The sequence below is a fragment of the Odontomachus brunneus genome, unplaced genomic scaffold (assembly GCF_010583005.1).
Source record: "Odontomachus brunneus isolate Ranch 3 - 2012 unplaced genomic scaffold, Obru_v1 Obru_scaffold_084, whole genome shotgun sequence".
In the NCBI taxonomy this organism is placed as follows: domain Eukaryota; kingdom Metazoa; phylum Arthropoda; class Insecta; order Hymenoptera; family Formicidae; genus Odontomachus; species Odontomachus brunneus.
In genome coordinates, this window is record NW_022639534.1 from 1419380 (window position 1) to 1438000 (window position 18621).

The 18621-nt window shown below is 32.5% G+C and overlaps 2 protein-coding genes and 1 long non-coding RNA gene across 6 annotated transcripts in view; 2 read left to right on the top strand and 1 right to left on the bottom strand.

The window, feature by feature from the left end:
• On the top strand, positions 1-773 carry LOC116847878. Its single transcript, XR_004378841.1, has 2 exons — positions 1-338; positions 496-773. It is a non-coding gene; the product is annotated as an uncharacterized LOC116847878 (long non-coding RNA).
• Positions 774-3682: 2909 nt separating this feature from the next.
• LOC116847860 (peregrin) lies at positions 3683-13360 on the top strand. Of its 2 annotated transcripts, XM_032823331.1 has the most exons (9): positions 3683-4132; positions 5506-5782; positions 6036-6879; positions 7805-8104; positions 10210-10384; positions 10566-10990; positions 11457-11834; positions 11926-12139; positions 13065-13360. In XM_032823331.1, the coding sequence occupies exons 1-8, from the start codon at positions 4013-4015 to the stop codon at positions 12101-12103; spliced, it is 2697 nt and encodes an 898-aa protein (XP_032679222.1). In that variant the 5' UTR covers positions 3683-4012; the 3' UTR covers positions 12104-12139; positions 13065-13360. The 2 variants fall into 2 exon arrangements, with proteins under 2 accessions (XP_032679222.1, XP_032679221.1); XM_032823330.1 differs by having other exon boundaries at positions 11926-13360.
• LOC116847862 (beta-ureidopropionase) overlaps positions 13253-18621 on the bottom strand; it is a 7122-nt gene continuing 1753 nt past the window's right edge. For 2 of the 3 annotated variants that reach the window (XM_032823337.1, XM_032823336.1), the window contains exons 2-6: positions 17684-17849; positions 16324-16571; positions 15853-16241; positions 14638-14955; positions 13253-13772 (exon numbers count right to left, since the gene is read on the bottom strand). In XM_032823337.1, the coding sequence (XP_032679228.1) occupies positions 13707-13772; positions 14638-14955; positions 15853-16241; positions 16324-16571; positions 17684-17778 (1116 nt within the window). In that variant the 5' untranslated portion in view covers positions 17779-17849 and the 3' untranslated portion in view covers positions 13253-13706. The remainder of the gene's footprint in view (positions 13773-14637; positions 14956-15852; positions 16242-16323; positions 16572-17683; positions 17850-18621) is intronic. The other variant, XM_032823338.1, reaches the window with a different exon arrangement.

The window sequence follows — 18621 nt, forward strand, 5'->3', positions numbered from 1 at the left end:
GTTCAGCAGATCCCAACAGTTGCAAAGCGGTTGAGCGAATGATACGTAGCGCTTAGTGATGAAAATCGTGTCTGCTGAACGGGCTGAACACGGTTTATCTCACATCTCGTCACGTGACTTCAGTGTATCTCGTCACGTGACCGCAACTTATTTGGAATATGACAGAGGTTAGATTCGATTGGTACAGCTGATAGACTTTCGAGGAAAGAGGATACGGAAAAAGCCGGTATTTCGGAAGTTATTCAAGTTAAGCAGCTAGAGATACAAGATTTCAATATGCTCGTTACATCGCTGGCCCTCTTTTCTATTATATTGGCATATTTTTACTTGTGTGACAGGTAATTGCTAGATGCAAGATTTACATATCACAATTTACGTATCACAATTTCTTAAGCTCATTTTAAAAAATATACTATAATACACGATTTTAATAGTGTTTACTTCTTTCTTCTCTCATGTGCGCTGCCATCTTGTTTCGCAACATGTTGCGCGTAGGTAGCGGAGAAAAAGTTTAATGGGAAAAATGGCGTCCGCTCCCGGAACATGTTGAGTAGCGGTAACTGAGCGAAGTGCGTTCAGCAGACATCTACACAACAGTTGTACAACAGTTGCGTCTGCAACGCGCCTATTGAAACATTGAAACTGAAACTAAATAACTGATGTATAAATAGAACCGTAACCATAAACAATATTAATAAGATTTTCACTAAAACATGCAACAGTGCTCGTGCATTTTTGACTTGCAATGTTTAATAAAGTTGTTGCAAAAGCCATATCTACAAGTAATTAATTGTAACATTTTAGTGAAGCAGGAAGAAAAGAAAATGAATGCAATTATAGGGTAAAAAGCAGACACTTTAAAATTAAAAACAGCACTATGATTATGATTAAAAACTGCATTATAATTGCAAACTTTTCAACACATCTATATTTTATTTAAAGTCAATGAAAAATTATTTAAAAATGAGGAACACACATATACAGATGCAATGCATGATTACAGATAATAGATAAAATGGTTAACTGGTTCATTCCAAATTAACTAAAGTGATCTAATAAAAAAAAGTTTGACGACAATAACATAACGACAACTTACCGTTTTGTGCTTTGAGAGCATCAGCTCGAGACAGTATAACGTGAAATTCTTCTTCACTTTCTGCATCGTGAAGAGTAATTTCTACATAACTGTTTGCTGTTGTTGTCATTATTATATCACTTTTTACATCAATTAGAATTGTAAGATATTAAATATATAACAGTCTAACCGCCATATAAATGGTTGACAACATTGGCTGCGTTCCGAAATTCACTGTCAGTACTGAAAATCTATAGATCATGTTACGTATACTATAGAATTTCAGTACTGGCAGTGAATTTCGGAATGCAGCCATTGTACTACCGACAGTGTTCGCGAAACTCATCGAACGCTAAGGGCTATCGCGCACAAATTGACATAACTGCATATGCATAGCATAAGACCGTATGTACCAATGAGCATCGAGTATTAAGTCGCCATATTGGTGTTCGATGCTTAATATTCGATGCTCATTGGTCCATACGATCTTATGCTATGCATATGCAGTTATGTCAATTTGTGTGCGATAGCCCTTACGCTACTACTGTACTGCCTCGGAAGCAATAGCGTTGGTAGCACACAGTTATGACGTAAACGCTACCACTAGTGACGTCATGATAGCGTTTGTTATGGCTCCTGCCCACAGAACGCGGTAACGCTTGCCGCGCAGCGGAAGTTCGCGCAACAGCCAGTCAATATTTATTTTTCCGTGAGAGCTACAAGATAATTACGAAAAACAGCATATTGATTGTCTATCTCACGAACTTTCACCGCGCGACAAGCGTTGCCGATTCCTATGAGCAGTAGAGTCCCTATAGTAATGGCTTCTGCACACAGGAAGCGGTAAGGGTGCCGTCCCATTGAGCACGGATCGGAACGCCGGATCGGATTTCTTACTATAATGAACGTTCCGTTCTCTAGTTCGGTTCCGTAAAAGTTTCCTCTACCAGTCCCATGTAGCAAAAACGGAACGGAATGGCGCGTCGGTCGCAAATAAATATGATTAATTCGTCAATATTTCGTTATTTTGACGCGATAGAATTAATTATATACATAATTTATGCAATTATCTTGCCGATAACATTGTCATGAATATTCTGAAATATTTAATTGAAGAGTGAAATATATTTTATAACTAGAAATCCGTTCCGTTTTTGCTACATGGGACTGGTAGAGGAAACTTTTACGGAACGGAACTAGAGAACGGAACGCTCATTATAGTAAGAAATCCGATCCGGCGTTCCGATCCGTGCTCAATGGGACGGTACCCTAATGCCGCGCGGCGGAAGTTCTCGCGACAGCCAATCAATATGTTTTCCGTAATAATCTTCTAGCTCTTATGGAAAAACAACATATTGATTGGCTGTCGCGCGGACTTTTGCCGCGCGGCAAACATTACTGCGTCCTGTGTGCAGGAGCCATAAGAGTTTGACCTATGTTTCCAGTTCGACAAAACATGGCGTCGTAGATAAGATGAGATAAGATTAGATGATATGAAGGCTGCGTTCCGAAATTCACTGCCAGTATTGAAATTCTATAGTATACGTAATATGAACTATAGATTTTCAGTACTGGAAGTGAATTTCAGAACGCAACCGAAATAATACTTCTCTTAGATATGGAGAATTCATAAAGCGTGACAGTATAAACATTATTAGTCAAGATTAATGTTTATTAATACTAAAGTACTAATAATAGTTATATAAAGAAGTAATAAATAGCACAAGTAAGTAAATAACTTATAATAAAATAATATATATAAACACTGTAATGCGAATGTGTCGAATAATAATAATGTGTCAAAAATAATTTTTTAACCTGTCATATTATATTGAATGTGTAATATAAGGTATATATAAATTACAGAAAATTATTGAAATGATTGAAGACACGTTTCTTTCTTTCTTGTTCCTTTTCTATCATTTGAATAATGTCACTCGCAAAGCATAGATTCGAGACATCTTATTGATTCCGCCATATTTTGTCGAAACCAATAGAAAGTTTGACAACATGGACCAGACTCTTACTATAGAGACTCTAGTGAACAGGAGTCATTGGGCGCATTCAGTAGAAAAAGCGCTCAGTGAGCAATCAACGATTATTGGTTCTTGCTATTAGATCCCTAAATCTAGACCAATTACATTGACAAATTACTCAACTGTTGTGCAACTGTTGAGTCTACTGAATGCAGCCATTGTATCACTTTCTGCTCAAATAGCGTAAATGGCCGCGTTCAGTAGAACAAGTGATCAGTAAGCGCTCAGGAAGCTCTTGTATATGATTTGGCATATTCTTTTAGATCTCCAACTATACTCCAATCAGATGCAAGAGCTCACTGAGCGCTTACTGATCACTTGTTCTACTGAACGCGGCCAATGAAAACCGCTACAAAATATGGCGTCCGCTCCCTCAACTTGTTGAGATGTAACAACTGAGCGGAGCGTCATTCAGTAGAAAATCTAGTAATGTTGCCCAACTGTTGAGTCTACTGAATACAGCCATTAGCGCTATCTTGTAGCTCCGCGAACAGCCTGTAGCGCTAAATAGCGCTGACAGCGAGCTTCGTGAACGCACTTCTAGTTATTTTTTAAATACTGTCTATTCTTTCTTTTTTTCGATAGTCGGCAACACTGCTAGTTTTGCGTCGTTTATTCGTTTAAACAGTGAAAAATCGTAGTGCTTGCATCATTCTTATGAGCGTAATGTCGATTCTCGTATATCTGAAATATTGACGAAAAAAAATAATTATTTCTAAATCGTCAATTTTTTTCTTGCGACTGATCATCAAAATCTTGATCTGGTTGATGCTATCGTTTGCATATCGTGTAAACTGTAAGCACATAATTTAGGTTAGAAAAAGTAACAACTACACTCAAGAAACTTGCTGGCTGACGAGCACGTTAAATATACGCGTTTATTGTGAATAAAAAAAGAGACATGAATACACCACACTCTAATAAGAAGAAAGGCAGGAACAGAATCGGCATGCAGAACGAAAGTGCGAGTCCTACGAACTCTGAAACGCTCAGTACCCAAGAATTGGCGAAATATGTTCTGGTACGTTTAAATAAGGATTTTATACAATATCTCTTTAAGTATGTTCTTTTTAGCTAAACCAATATTGTACAGGAACTTCGTTTTTTTCCCTCTCAACATTAGATTATATATTTGTTTCACTTTAAAGACAAAAAGTACAGATCTATTATTTTGCTCATTATTTATTATATTTTCACGATAGTTTGACAACATAAGCCCCTAAATAATTTAAAGACATTTTAAACAAAGAAAAATAGTGAAAACTCTGATAATAATCTGTAAGAACAAAAGCCTAATATATGCTGTCGCTAAATGTTAGAAGCAATAATTTATATAGTCAAAGAAATTTAGAGGAATTTAATTAATATTTAAAATATTAATTGTGTGGGTTAAAGGGTTATTTCCACATATAAGGTAATTATTACATAATATCTTTTATACATTAAAAGTCTGAAAAATAAATCTGGCATCTATGATGTTAAGAAGTACATTAAGACTTAAAATAATAAATTTTATGAAGATTTTATAAAACTTACATATACATTAAAATATGACTGTATCTAAAATATGATTACCTAAAAATCTTTCTGGTAATACAACCAAAAAAAGATTAATCATTGTAAAGTTAAAATATTTGTAACTAAAGTTGGCATATTTTACACATATCCCTTGTAATTAATATACCACTTTAGTTATTTTTAATGCCAATTTTTTAATATCTTTTATACTATGTTAAATTTTGATGTAGAAGACTACTGTTATATATTATATGTATTAAAGATTATCACAATATACTGGAAACTAACAAACATGCAATGTACACAAATTTCAAAATTACTAACCATTTTATTTTGAAAATATACAGTGATTAAAAATTTATAGTAATATTTAAAATGCACATGTCTATTTAAACATTTATATACCTTTTTCTATTGTCTATGCATATTAAATCAATTAATGTACAAATGCGTAAAAACACTAATAAGAAAGCATTTGTATTTTTTTTGTGTTTTAATATTATATATATTTATATATAAATATATGTATAGAAATATAATTTTGTACAATAAACATAATATATAAATAATAGTATATTTTTTAATGGTTTCCTTGATATGTGTGTGTGTGTGTATGTATGTATGTGTGTCTGTGTGTGTGCATCACTAAAGATACAACAATCATATCTAATTCTGACAAAGAAAAATACGATTCATCAATTCCATTGGAATAACTAGCTGGTAAAGTTAACCAAAGTTGGTAGAAACAGACATCAGCAATACAGCTATCTTAAATTATCACACTCAATGTCTAGCAATGGCTCTCACTAGCTTTTTATATTCTTAGTGATTAATATACTTTATTATTTTAAGGTTAATACATTTTAATATTTTAAGGTAAATCCTATTGGAGAGGATGGAAATAAACCAATTAAGTGGGCTATCTCAGATGTTCTCCCTATAATTTCCTTAGATAAAAGTATATCAGATGAGAAAACACAGAAGAATAGTACGATACCAGCAGAAAAAGAAAAGGAAGAAAAGAATGTCCTGAGTAATTTGCCTGTTGCAACAGTCAAAGAAATAGAAGGCTATGAGAAACAGTTAGGAGAAGCAGAGTCACTTCCAAATTCATATATTAGATTTATGGAACGTAGTGGTGAAGAGCTTGATGGTAAGTCGAGCAATGTTATACACAAATATGTAATGCCTTACAGTTTATATAATAAGTATTACCATTTAACTTCTTTGATATTAAAATGCTTTATTATTTCCAAATTTTTATTATTAAGCAATTTAAGTATCAAGATTACATGTTTTATTTTCTATATATAAAGTAACAATAATTGTTACAAAATTATTATTACTATAGTACTATAGTATTATAGTACTCTTTAAGAATAACATCTAAATTGTCTTTCCAACAGGAGAAGTGGAATATGATTTGGATGAAGAAGACAGTGCGTGGCTTTCTATCGTAAATGAAAGGAGAGTGGCTTCTGGATTGTCTCCTCCATTGGAGCCCGATACGTTCGAGCTACTGATGGACCGACTGGAAAAAGAATCATATTTTCAGCAGCAAAGCAATGGTGGAGCTGGTGTTGCGGCGGACGAAGATGCTGTTTGTTGTATTTGCATGGATGGAGAGTGCCAGAATAGTAACGCAATCCTATTCTGCGACATGTGCAATCTTGCGGTCCACCAAGATTGTTACGGTGTACCATATATACCAGAAGGACAGTGGTTATGTAGAAGATGCTTGCAGAGTCCATCCAGAGCCGTAGATTGCGTGCTTTGTCCAAATAGAGGCGGAGCTTTCAAGCAAACCGATCGTCCAGCTAAATGGGCACACGTGGTATGTGCTCTCTGGATACCGGAAGTAAGATTTGCCAACACCGTCTTCTTGGAACCCATCGACAGTATAGAGAGTATTCCGCAAGCTCGCTGGAGACTGACTTGCTGCGTGTGCAAACGTAGAGGATCTGGTGCTTGTATCCAGTGTCACAAGAGCAACTGCTATGCAGCGTTCCATGTGACTTGCGCGCAGCAAGCTGGTCTGTGCATGCGTATGCGAACCGTGCAGCCGAACAACGGTGAGCCGATGTTAGTGCAGAAGACCGCCTATTGCGAAACCCATACGCCCGTTGATTATCAGCCCTCCACGAATCCCACGGACGCAAGGAGAAGAGCAATAGCTAATAAGAAAAGTTCGTCAGCACCTGTGATTTCTATTCCTACAATACCACCAGAGAGAATTCAAGAAATCGCTGGGTAACAATTTATTGATTAATTACATAATTGATTAATGACAATTATTATTTATATTATTTAGAAGAGACGTGAAGCCAAAGAAGAAAAAATATCTTTATAATTTTTCTAAATAATAATGCATTTTTTTTAAATTGTTACATATATTTAATGCATGCTTTAAAAAGATTTATATTATTTATTTAAAACATGTTTTATAACGTTATTTATTTAAAACATGTTTTATAACGAGCGAGATTTTATAAGATAATGTATCTATTGAAAAACATGATTATCCTATTTACTTTTGAATGGTAAATCTGAAGGCATTGAAGTAAACATTTTTTAAAAACTACATGAAAATAACTTCCTTTGTATATAGGGGGATTTTAAGAAAAGTTTTGTTTCCACAAAGTGACAGGTTCCATAAAAAAAGATTACAAATTTTTAGTAAAAATCTGAAAAGTTCCTTGTATGTTTTTCAGTTTGTAAAAAAAGAAAAATCCGTACATACAAATGAAAAAAAATTCGATTACAAAAAATTTGCTGCAAGGTAGAAGTATAATCGGACCAATAGCTTTTTCTAAATATCTTCCGAGCCAGCTTTAATAAGATAGTTTTAAAAGATACACGTTTAAAATTACTTTCAATGTGCTATGTGCTTCCACAATGATAAAAAATTGGTTTTTTGAAATTTCTATGTAATGTTTCCCTTAATTATTTATTAATAATTACTATAATTATTTAATTACTGATTTTAATTTTAGGGTCTTTAATTATTTATTTGAACGTTATTAATTAATTATATTCTTAAACACATTTTGTCTTTTATACAGATTAAAATATAACAATTATCACACAAATAAATAATAGAAAAAACGCGTGCTTATCTAATCATATCATTTATTATCGACTTTATTCCTGTTTCTTTATTGTATTTGCTAACCAGTCTAGCTGAAGGAGTACCGAAGAAAAATCAATTGATACAACGGCTGATCGCTTATTGGACTCTAAAGCGACAATATAGAAACGGTGTTCCACTTCTTAGACGGTTGCAAAGTTCGCATTCGCAGCCCAGAGCACCTACGCTTGTGGAAAACTCCTCGCCGACACACGACAGCGAATTACGGGGAGAATTATATCGTCAGCTTAAATATTGGCAATGCCTGCGTCAAGACTTGGAACGTGCACGACTATTGTGCGAATTGGTGCGGAAACGCGAGAAGTTAAAGAAAGAATACATCCGAGTGTAAGTATTCACTATATAATATTAATCCTCTATACAATGTCTCTATATAGTTGCGCTTACATGCTCGCATGTGCGTCCGGGCAATAAAAAACGGGTCCAGATAAATGAAACGTTTAATGGGCTACAAATACTTTCGCACTATCAATCGCAATTTCATCATCTCGTGTTCCGATTCGCCTCACGTCAACTCAGCTCGGTAGCACGTGTGCGACTTTCTCGTTTTTCCTCGATCTGTCCCAAGATCGCGGTCGCAACACTGCCTTTTTCAAATTTATCAACAATTAAAGAAGATACGAGAATATCGTCTTCTCCGTCCAAAATGCTGACTGAAGAACACTAAAACGACTTTTTGCTCTTTTCTGAACTGTTACTTCAGATTATAACAAGCGCCGTTCTTCCAGATCCCAACTAGACATCCTCCAGGAAACAGAGATCGACTTCCTTATGAACTCCATGCCTCGCGCTTCCTAACTCTGTTATTCTTGCCCCGACAGTTAAAAGAGGTACAAGAATATCGTCTTCTCCGTAACCATTTAAGATGTTGACTCCAGGGTACCACAACGACTTACTGTTCTTTTCTGAGCTGCTGCTTCAGGATATAACGAGCACTGTTTTTTAATCAGATGCTTCAGGAAGTAGAGAGGTCGATTTCCTTACAAACTCCATGTCTTGCTTTTCGCGCTTCCGGACTGCGTTTTTCGGACAAGGGAAGAGGGGGATAACATTCGTGGACCCAACGTTTTCTTTCAAAAACATTTCGAGTCCCTGCCTCGGCATTTTCCCAATGCCTCACGGAAAACCTATGGTTCAAAAACCGTGAGAGGAAGGCGATCTTCTTCATAAACTGACTGATGATGTTGGTCAGAACTCCCTTCTAGGCAAAATCCTCCCGTCGAGTCCTTGGAGAAATAGTCTTTTCTTTGAAGGAACTAAAACGCAATGTACAACGAAAAAAAACGGACGTATCCGTTTGAGATGACTACAACTTAAATCTAACTGGGCTTCGGATATGTAATCATTAACTCATTTTATTCACTATTAATCATGATTACAACTATAAATTCTTCTTTCTCGGAAAGATACAAGCCTATTTGCGTGTAGCAAACTTTCTTTTTATGCTAGCCAATTTCTGAATACAATGAACAACTTCGCTTAATTTCTTTATTTACAATGTATGGCCAACAACTTTGAAGCTTCGGAAGTTTTCTCTTAACACGACGCGGATTATACAATCAAACTTTCTATCAAGTAGAAAAATCAACGTCTTTCTTATCATAAATAGATTTCGTCCTCATCCCAGATTTGATTAACAAAGAATCACATGCCACTCTGTAAATTGAAATATCTTGTTTTTCCTCATTGACTCAGCGTCAAGGGAAACGCGCCATTCGTTTGTCCAAGATGCCATCGTCACCAACACCAAGACTATCGATGTAAATCGATTCGTCCTAAAAACGCAGGCGCAGCAATATGTGTATATATATATATATATATATATGTATATATATATATATATATATATATGTGTGTATATATATATATGTGTATATATATATATGTATATATATATATATATATATATATATATATATATATATATATATATATATATATATATATATATATATACATATATGTATATATGTATGTATGTATATATATATATATATATATATATATATATATATATATTCACTATGTAAGGCACTATATAAGATTTTATATACACACATACACATACACACACATACTGTTATATCTTTTCTACCACTATATATTATTATATGATATTAAAGTCCACTCGCCGTTTAAAGAGTTGAGAAAAAAAAGTAAAACTGCTTCTGTCTCTATTTGAGTATCTTTATTTTATCTAATTATTTTATTAGATATCTATTATTTTATTAGATATTTATAAAATTAAGAAGTGAAACTAGAAGAACTTACTCGAATCTGATCTATGATAAATAAACCATTTGAAGTTTTTCAAATAGTGTATATTATTATATAATGTTATATTTAAGTGTATAGTGAAGTAAATCAGGCACTTAAAAGGTTAACGATATAGATAGTGCGTTTATAACGATTTAAAAACAATTTGTTTGCAGGAAAGAACGATGTTTGTGGTACGAGTTACAGCCACTAGAGTGTATCTTAAATATATTACTCAAAGCTATAAAATCGAAAGATGTCAATGATGTATTTGGGCAACCAGTTAATACCAAAGAAGTACCGGATTATCTTGAGATTGTATCACATCCTATGGATCTTTCCACCATGCAGGTAATTATTGAAGATTATATATATAATGTTATTTATCTATATATTTCTTTATAATATATATACATGTCTATATTTATTTATACAATATGTCATTACATATTCTGTACGAAAGTTATAAATTCAAGAAAACGTGCTGGAAATAGAGAATATAATTATATAATCACTGTATTTTTCGTTAAAGACAAAATTAGAAAGGCAAGAGTACGATTCCATTGGAGCTTTTGAGACCGATTTTAATTTAATGGTGAGCAACTGTCTCGAGTACAATCGTAAGGATACCGTGTTCTATCGAGCAGGAGTGAAAATGAGAGAACAAGGAGGAGCGTTGATAGAGCAAGCTCGCAAAGAGTATCCTGAACTCGATCCGGTGATCGAGTCCGAGCAGGTCGCCTCTAAATCCAGGAAGAGAGAAAGAACTAATCGCAGCCGCGTAGAAACGGAATCACAATCCAACGAGAAGGAGATCGATAGCAGTGGTGTGAATAGAAGAACGGCAGTGTTATTGACGTGTAAAGCTAGAAAATTTACACGCGCCAGTAGAAGCGGCCAAATGCTCGTTTCAGAGGACGACAAGAAGAAACAAAGTGATAGCTTTAAAGTGTACAGGTATGTGATTTTTTCTCAATTGATTAATAAACTTATTCATAAACTTATAATATTGATACCCAGATAGACAGGTGTATGTAAATCTGCAACTTTACTAGTTGATCTATAAAGGATGTAACTTTTATGGTTTATATGCATATTTATCCCATAGAATGATAAAAGAAACACGAAAGAGAAATACGAAAAAATACTATCAAAATTTGCACAAAGTATGTTATATAAGGTATAATGTGGAAATTTGAATGTGACATTTTTTAGTAAATTTGTTACTGCATCAATGTAATTAACATAAATAATTTGTATAAATTTTATAATTATACATTATATTTACAAACGAAATTAAAAATACATTGTAAAGTTTCCATCGTCTTCGTAATAATCATGAGAGTTTATCTGGGTAATGTTCGAGTATCTGTATTACGAGCAGCTAACTGAAATATCTGACCAATTGACTTAAAATGTCAAGGAGTGGGACGATGGATAGCGACGTCAGCGAGGGAGAAAATCAATCATCGAGCTGCAGTAGCTGCTCTACGAGTAGATCTACTTCTCCTGATCAGGAGCCGGAAAAAGAGAAGCCACGACAAGAGATCGTCGTCACAAAGAAAGAGAACGAAAGTAAACAGACAAGTACCAGCAGCGGGCTGGAAGCATTACAACTCGTTTGGGCCAAATGTCGTGGATATCCTTGGTATCCAGCTCTAATCATTGATCCTAATACACCTCGAGGTACCGTGCATAATGGGGTACCAATTCCATCACCGCCCGATGACGTGCTGGCCCTTGCAGACAATTACAAAGATCCTGTCTTCCTTGTGCTTTTCTTTGATACAAAGCGTACATGGTAAAGATAATTAGCTCCTAATATAGAGTAATAAATACTCGGAATCACTAAAAATGTTAACTCAATATTAACATCAAATTTCACCTTACAGGCAATGGCTGCCAGGTGAGAAATTGGAGAAACTTGGAGTATCGCAGGAATTAGATGACGCAAAACTAATCGAATCGCGTAAACCTACTGACAGAAAAGCCGTAAAAAAAGCGTATAATGAAGCCTTACTTTATCGCAAACAAACGCACACTATGTTAAATAGTGCGTCAAAAGGATAAACTCCACAGATATCAATAAAATAACTAGAATATTGTGTAAGTAGCTCCTTTATCTTTACTTTTGTTATTTATTACTTACGGTGAATTTGACTGAATGCAGCGCATATTAAGGGTAAGCGCTGGTATCATAGGTTTTGTATTTAAGATTGTCTTGAATTTGCCTTCGAATACTTTGTAACCGATCAAAAAATTTTCTACAACACCTAAAGATGAACATAAGACGATTTTAAATATAATATTCAATTATAAATATAGCTTAAATATAAGAATGGACTGTGATACCGGCCTTAATGTACCCTGTGCTGGAATTCTGTAACTCGTTATTAGAATTAACGATAGTTTCATTATCATTGCGCAGCTTTTGTATATTGTAAAAAAGTTACACAATGATAACGAAACTGTCGTTAACTCCAATAACGAGTTACAGAATTCCAGCACAAGTGTGCATTAATACATCCAGTCGAATTCAACATTAATTTATTGCTACAGTTAGAGTTGTGTAAAGTTAACTTTTGGCGATCCTATGTTTAGTGGGACTGGACATTTTATCTCTGTGATTCCTATATCCAATAAATAGAAATGGTGTTTATATTTAATTTCATAAAATAGGAGGGATATTTTTTTTATTATAAGGAAAACTATACATTTATTTTCCTAGTGTATCTTTCAATTTAATTCGGACTTGCTGAAATAGATTTTTTATATAATCAAAGAACAACAAAAAATTAAAAATTATGTACGTACTAAAAAGATTTTCATGTTTAAATGGTAAATTTAATGGTAAATAAAAATTTAATATATCAATCGACAAACAGATATTTAATGTATTGATACATATTAACTTGTAATATATTAATATTATATTGATATATTAATAATATTTTCATAAAAAACATTTGCAAGATGTTTGTATACATGAAAATTGTTAGTTCATTGTGTATACATAAGACTATCCTTTCAGGTGTAATGTAACAGAAGAGATGTAACTGTCGTAATATAACTTTAGTCATTTTAAGATAAAAAGTTATTGTATATGAAATGCTGTTTATTGTATTGTTAATTTTGTTTACTGTAGACTTGTAGAAAGTATTATAACAATGTACTTTGCAAACCTTTTAGTGGACTTTGAAAGTAAAATATCTATATGCGTATTGTGTAAAATATATATTTGTACTGCTTTTGACATAACAGCCTTTATATGCGATTTTATTATGATACAACTATACACATGGAATAAATCTTGAATATAGAAAAATATTAAATATTTTTTCTTCATGATCTAAAGTTCTCTCTGCATTAGTAGATATGTTTGTGGTTTCTGAATACATAGAAACGCAAAATGCACTGTTGAAATGATTATCATAAGAATTAAATGAGATCAGAAGTAATGTATATATTTTGGCCCAAGTATCGTTAACGTTTATCAAAATATAGAGTATATATATATATATAAAATTAACAAAAAATATGTAGAGAATTGACGTTAAACAAAAATATAGAATATATATATATATATATATATATATATATAACTGCACTTGCAATATACTTTATAATCTTATGCATAAAGTGCACGTCGCCACGGTTCCTGTTTTCACAAGTTTCATTTACTATTACGCTTTACGTATTTAGCAAGTTCTTTGGCATACAAATCAAGTCTTTGCGTCATCTGGAACACGCATAAAATATGAATCGCATTTCATAGTTATTAATATGTATATTAAGGCTCCTGGCTCCTCGCATTGTCTATCTCTTTTTAACGACGTCAGAAGCAAGAAAATGTATGCTAAAAACTCTTACGAAATACGTTGAAATAAAAATATATATCCATAAAGTAGCACTTGCAATCGATTAAACAAATTTGTAAGATATTCCGTATACTCTCCTTTTGTTCTAACAATCAATAATTTCTTGTAAATTAACCTAAATAGAAATAGGCGAAGAAATAGGTTAAGAAGATGAATTGTATGTGACGTTAATTTACAACAAATTATTGTTAGAGTAAAAGGGGAGCGCACGGAATATCTTACAAATTTGCTTAATCGATTGCAAATGTTACTTTATGGATATATATTTTTATTTTAACGTACTTCGCAAGAATTTTTAGCATGTATTTTCTCGCTTTTGACGTCATTAAAAAGAGATAGACAATGCGAGGGGCCAGTGCGATTCTGTAACTCGTTATTACAGTTACGTTATAGTTTCGTTATCATTACGCAGCTTTTTCGTATTGTAGAAAAGTTGCGCAACGATAACGAGACTGTTGTTAACTGCAATAACGAGTTACAGAATCACACTACAGGAGCCTTAATGTACTAATTAATTATATATATTCATTATTTAGTGTATTTCTAAATTTCTAAAGGAGCGTCTACATTGGAAGTAAATAGTAAGAAATAGGAAGTAAGAATAAGAAATTGACCAACCACAGTCGAATATGAAAAGAATAATCAACATGATTGGTCAATTTCTTATTCTTACTTCCTACTTCTTACTGCTTACTTCCAATGTAGACGCCCTTTAAGAATATTCACCTTAAATCCCCACATGTCTTTCATCTGTCGACACATATTAAGATCCAGTTCTCCAATAAGTAATCCGTCTTTATTACGACTCAAGCCTGGAGTTCGCGAGCCATCGGGAGCGGTGATATAAGAAGAACCATAAAAAGGTCCGAAATCGTTATGAGCCTTGCCTTTGTCGCCAGATGTAAATTCATGGGGAAACGCCTCGGTTCCTACGCGATTGATTGCGCAAGTGTAATAATTGTTCGCTATCGCGGCGCATCTTGCTTCGATCGGCCACAGATGTTCGGATAATTTTTCAACAGTTGCTGACGGATTGAAAACGACCTGAAACAGAAAGAATTATTGAATTATTATTATATAAATGATTATTATTAATGAAACACATGAGGTATTAAATATTGGAATCTAAAAGAAATCACAAATTTCCAAAGAAGATTCAGATTTTACAAAGAAAAACATTATACTTTTATCTTCCATCACTGTAATGCATTAGGTTGTGTAATAAGTAATTTTCTATTTTTCAAATAATAGAGAAACATTATGCTTTCATCTTCTATATATAAACCTACGAGATCTTTTACTTAAAAGTACAATTATTTACTTTTTTAATTATCCTGTTTAATTGATCGTTAATAACATTCAATTGAAACTGCTTAATTGATAATTGATTCCAAAAAATTTAATCGAGGATCGTTTAATTGACAATTTATTTCAACGAATTTAATTAAAAACTGTTTGATTGACGATTGATACGAGCGAAGAGAATTAAAGATCGTTCAATTAATAATTGGACTAAAAAATCAAAGACCGTTTAATTGACGATTGAACTTAGCAAATTAATGAGCGCTTGAGACCGTTTAATTAACGATTGATATGAGCAAATTCAATAAAAAATTGTTTGGTGATGATTGATATGATTAGTGTCCCTCTCAATACTGGTTCTACTTGGCGCTTTTCAATAATCGACATCTTTCACAATGTCATGATGTTCGGTATGAATATTATCGACAAAACCAATTGTAATCTTGAATAATTGAATCGATTGAATTTGTTCATATCCATCGTCAATTAAACGGGAATTCGAAATTTATCGTCAATTAAATATTATTTGATTGATTTTGCTCGAATCAATTGTCAATTATTTAAATTGAAACGTATTTGTTCAAATAAATTATTAAGAGCATTTTATTTAATTGACATTTTTACAACTCTACTTTTTACCTCTGCTCCGTTTAAGCCGAACATCAGCCAATTCAACGGATGATGACGCCCGTAGCATATATTAACGGCAATCCGTCCGTAGCAAGTATCAAAAACCGGATGACCTGTATCGCCCTCCATATAGTAAGTGGACTCGTTGAAATCACCGACGCGAGGAATATGATTCTTTCTGTGCTTGCCGAGGACTCTGCCGTCCACATCAATCACCACACAAGTATTCCAGATAGTGTCGCCATCAGCGCAGTCCCGCTCCAAAATTGGCGATAATATTACCATTTTGTACTGCCGAGCGAATTTGGATAAGAATATCGTTGACGGCCCGATCTCAGCGTCTTCCGCAAATTCGCACCACGGATACTTTTCCCTCGTACAAAAAGCAAATGGCATATCTGCAATAATGTCACAGACTGATTATTGCAAAAGAACTAGAGGACATTTTTGTGCATGCAACTGAACCACATTTGTACGCACTCCATGCTTCTTGGAGGCATAAGATTTGAACTTCAGCAACAGCTGCATAGCTTAAATATGATTCAATTTTCTCGTAGATAGCATTTCGTTGATCTTTGATAGTTGCTGTTGTAGGCAATACAATCGAATGTTGCAGCAGTCCTACACGCACAACACGTGGTTCACGAATTTCTTCTCGGATCTCACTTTCTATGGAGAAACTCTTTGTTTCAAAATTTGGAATCTTACATTCTGGTAAGAGCAGTGGCCTAATAATAACATATAATTTAGATTGCAAAGATACTTATATATTGATGCTTAAAGTAATGGACACATTGTCCCAATGATTAAAACATTAATAATATTTTCTAAGAAGATTCGAAATAAACAACAAATACGATGATAGTAAAGGCAAGTTCGAGATAACGCAGATGATATTGCGAAATTTTGAATAAAGTCAATGTAAACACAAATACATATTTAATGTCAAGTAAATAATACCAGGATTGAAACGTACGTTTATGTTATGTGTTATTTACCTGACATCAAATATGTCTTTGACATATTTGCGTTTACATTGACTTTATTCAACATTTCGCAATATCATCTGCATTAGCTCAAACTTGCCCTTGCTATCATCGTATTAATAATATTATAACATTAATAATATATTCGTATTTTATAGAATAAAAGATATTTCTTTATATTAATTTATAATATTATTTAATTTAATTGTTAAATCTGTATTATTGTATTATGTTATTCGGTATTAGGATATGATCTATTTTTCAATTCAATTACTGGTACAAGCAACATTATCTAATATATCTCATCAAGATTATAATTGATATTTATTATATTATTTCCTATTATATTTTTTCATTTGATACACTAAAGTTTTATACATAGAGAGAATATTATAGTTCTTTTTTTTTATATAAATTTTTTTAAAATTTTATTATGTTTTTAGTATTTCAAAAAAATAGACTATCAATAAAGTCTATCTTGCCAAAGAACATAGTAAGTTTCACTAGAATCATAGTAGATTTTGCTAGAAATAATAAGTGTTTTAAAAGTGTCTTAATGACACATTTCAGTTCCTAAAGTATAAGTAACACATATGAAATGAAAAGAATATGGATTATTGCAGAATGTCAATCTATTTTTTAGTTACAAAATCCTATAATAATTTTTATTATAAAACTCTCTCCATGTGTTTTATCAGTAATTATATTAATTATCTATTACTAAAAATGTAAAACTGATTATACTTTCTTATTAGTTTAATCATTGGGATATTTATCTTATATATAAATTATAAAAACAGAATATATATATTTTTTTTATTTTTTTTTGTATACTTATAGATAGCAATTCTTACGTGAAATTACGTCCATATAAAATGCGTTTTACTTCAGACAGCTCATCCTCTGGTATATATTTATCTAAAGTCTTCTCAAAAGTTAATTTATCCATAACTGTGAGAGTCTTCTTACTGGTTCGTAACTTGATTGAGTAATCTTGAAGTCTATATTATTTAAGGCTTTCTATATATAAAAAATATGACATTGAGATAAGATTAAATACATAATACAAGTCAACACAAACATTTAGAGGACATACTGAAAATTTAGAAGAATTTAAATTCTATCATTGAATTTACACAGATTGTTATTATAATAACAGAATTAATTCATAAAACTTGATCGTATGTAAACTTATATATATATATATATATATATATATATATATATATATATATATATATATAAAATAGATAAAACATGTGTGTCATAAAAATATATAAGCAATATCGCAGAAAAAGTATATGTACACTCTTGAGGTAATCAGACATGTAATAAAAATATGTATACAAATATATATATGATTAAATTACTCTCTAAATTAAATTAAAAATATCACATTATATATATTAATAAATTATATCTATAAATATAGAAAAACTAATTCATTAAATATATCAATTAAATAATAGGAAAAAGGGCTAATTCAAGTTCAAGCATAGGATTAATAGTGCTATGTACCATATGGGTAAAACCTTCCTTGTGTTAGGAAATAGAGCAATATTTATTGAATATGAATACTCAATATAAATAATCAAACGTTTCGGCTCAATCATGAACCCTCTTCAGTGATATAAAAAAAAAAACTTAAGGTTTACAAAACAAACGCATTACAAGTAAAAGAATTAATTAAAGACCTTAATAAAATGACATGAATGTTATTCGCAGTATTATAGCTGACAAGACCGTTACCCGACTAATATTAAGAAGTTCAAATTAATACTAGGAAGTAGCC

Coding starts and splice junctions, on each gene's coding strand:
- LOC116847860 (XM_032823330.1), top strand. CDS start 4,013: ATGAATACACCACACTCTAATAAGAAGAAAGGCAGGAACAGAATCGGC. Junction 4,133..5,505: donor AATTGGCGAAATATGTTCTG/GTACGTTTAAAT, acceptor TAATATTTTAAG/GTAAATCCTATTGGAGAGGA. Junction 10,991..11,456: donor GATAGCTTTAAAGTGTACAG/GTATGTGATTTT, acceptor TAAAATGTCAAG/GAGTGGGACGATGGATAGCG.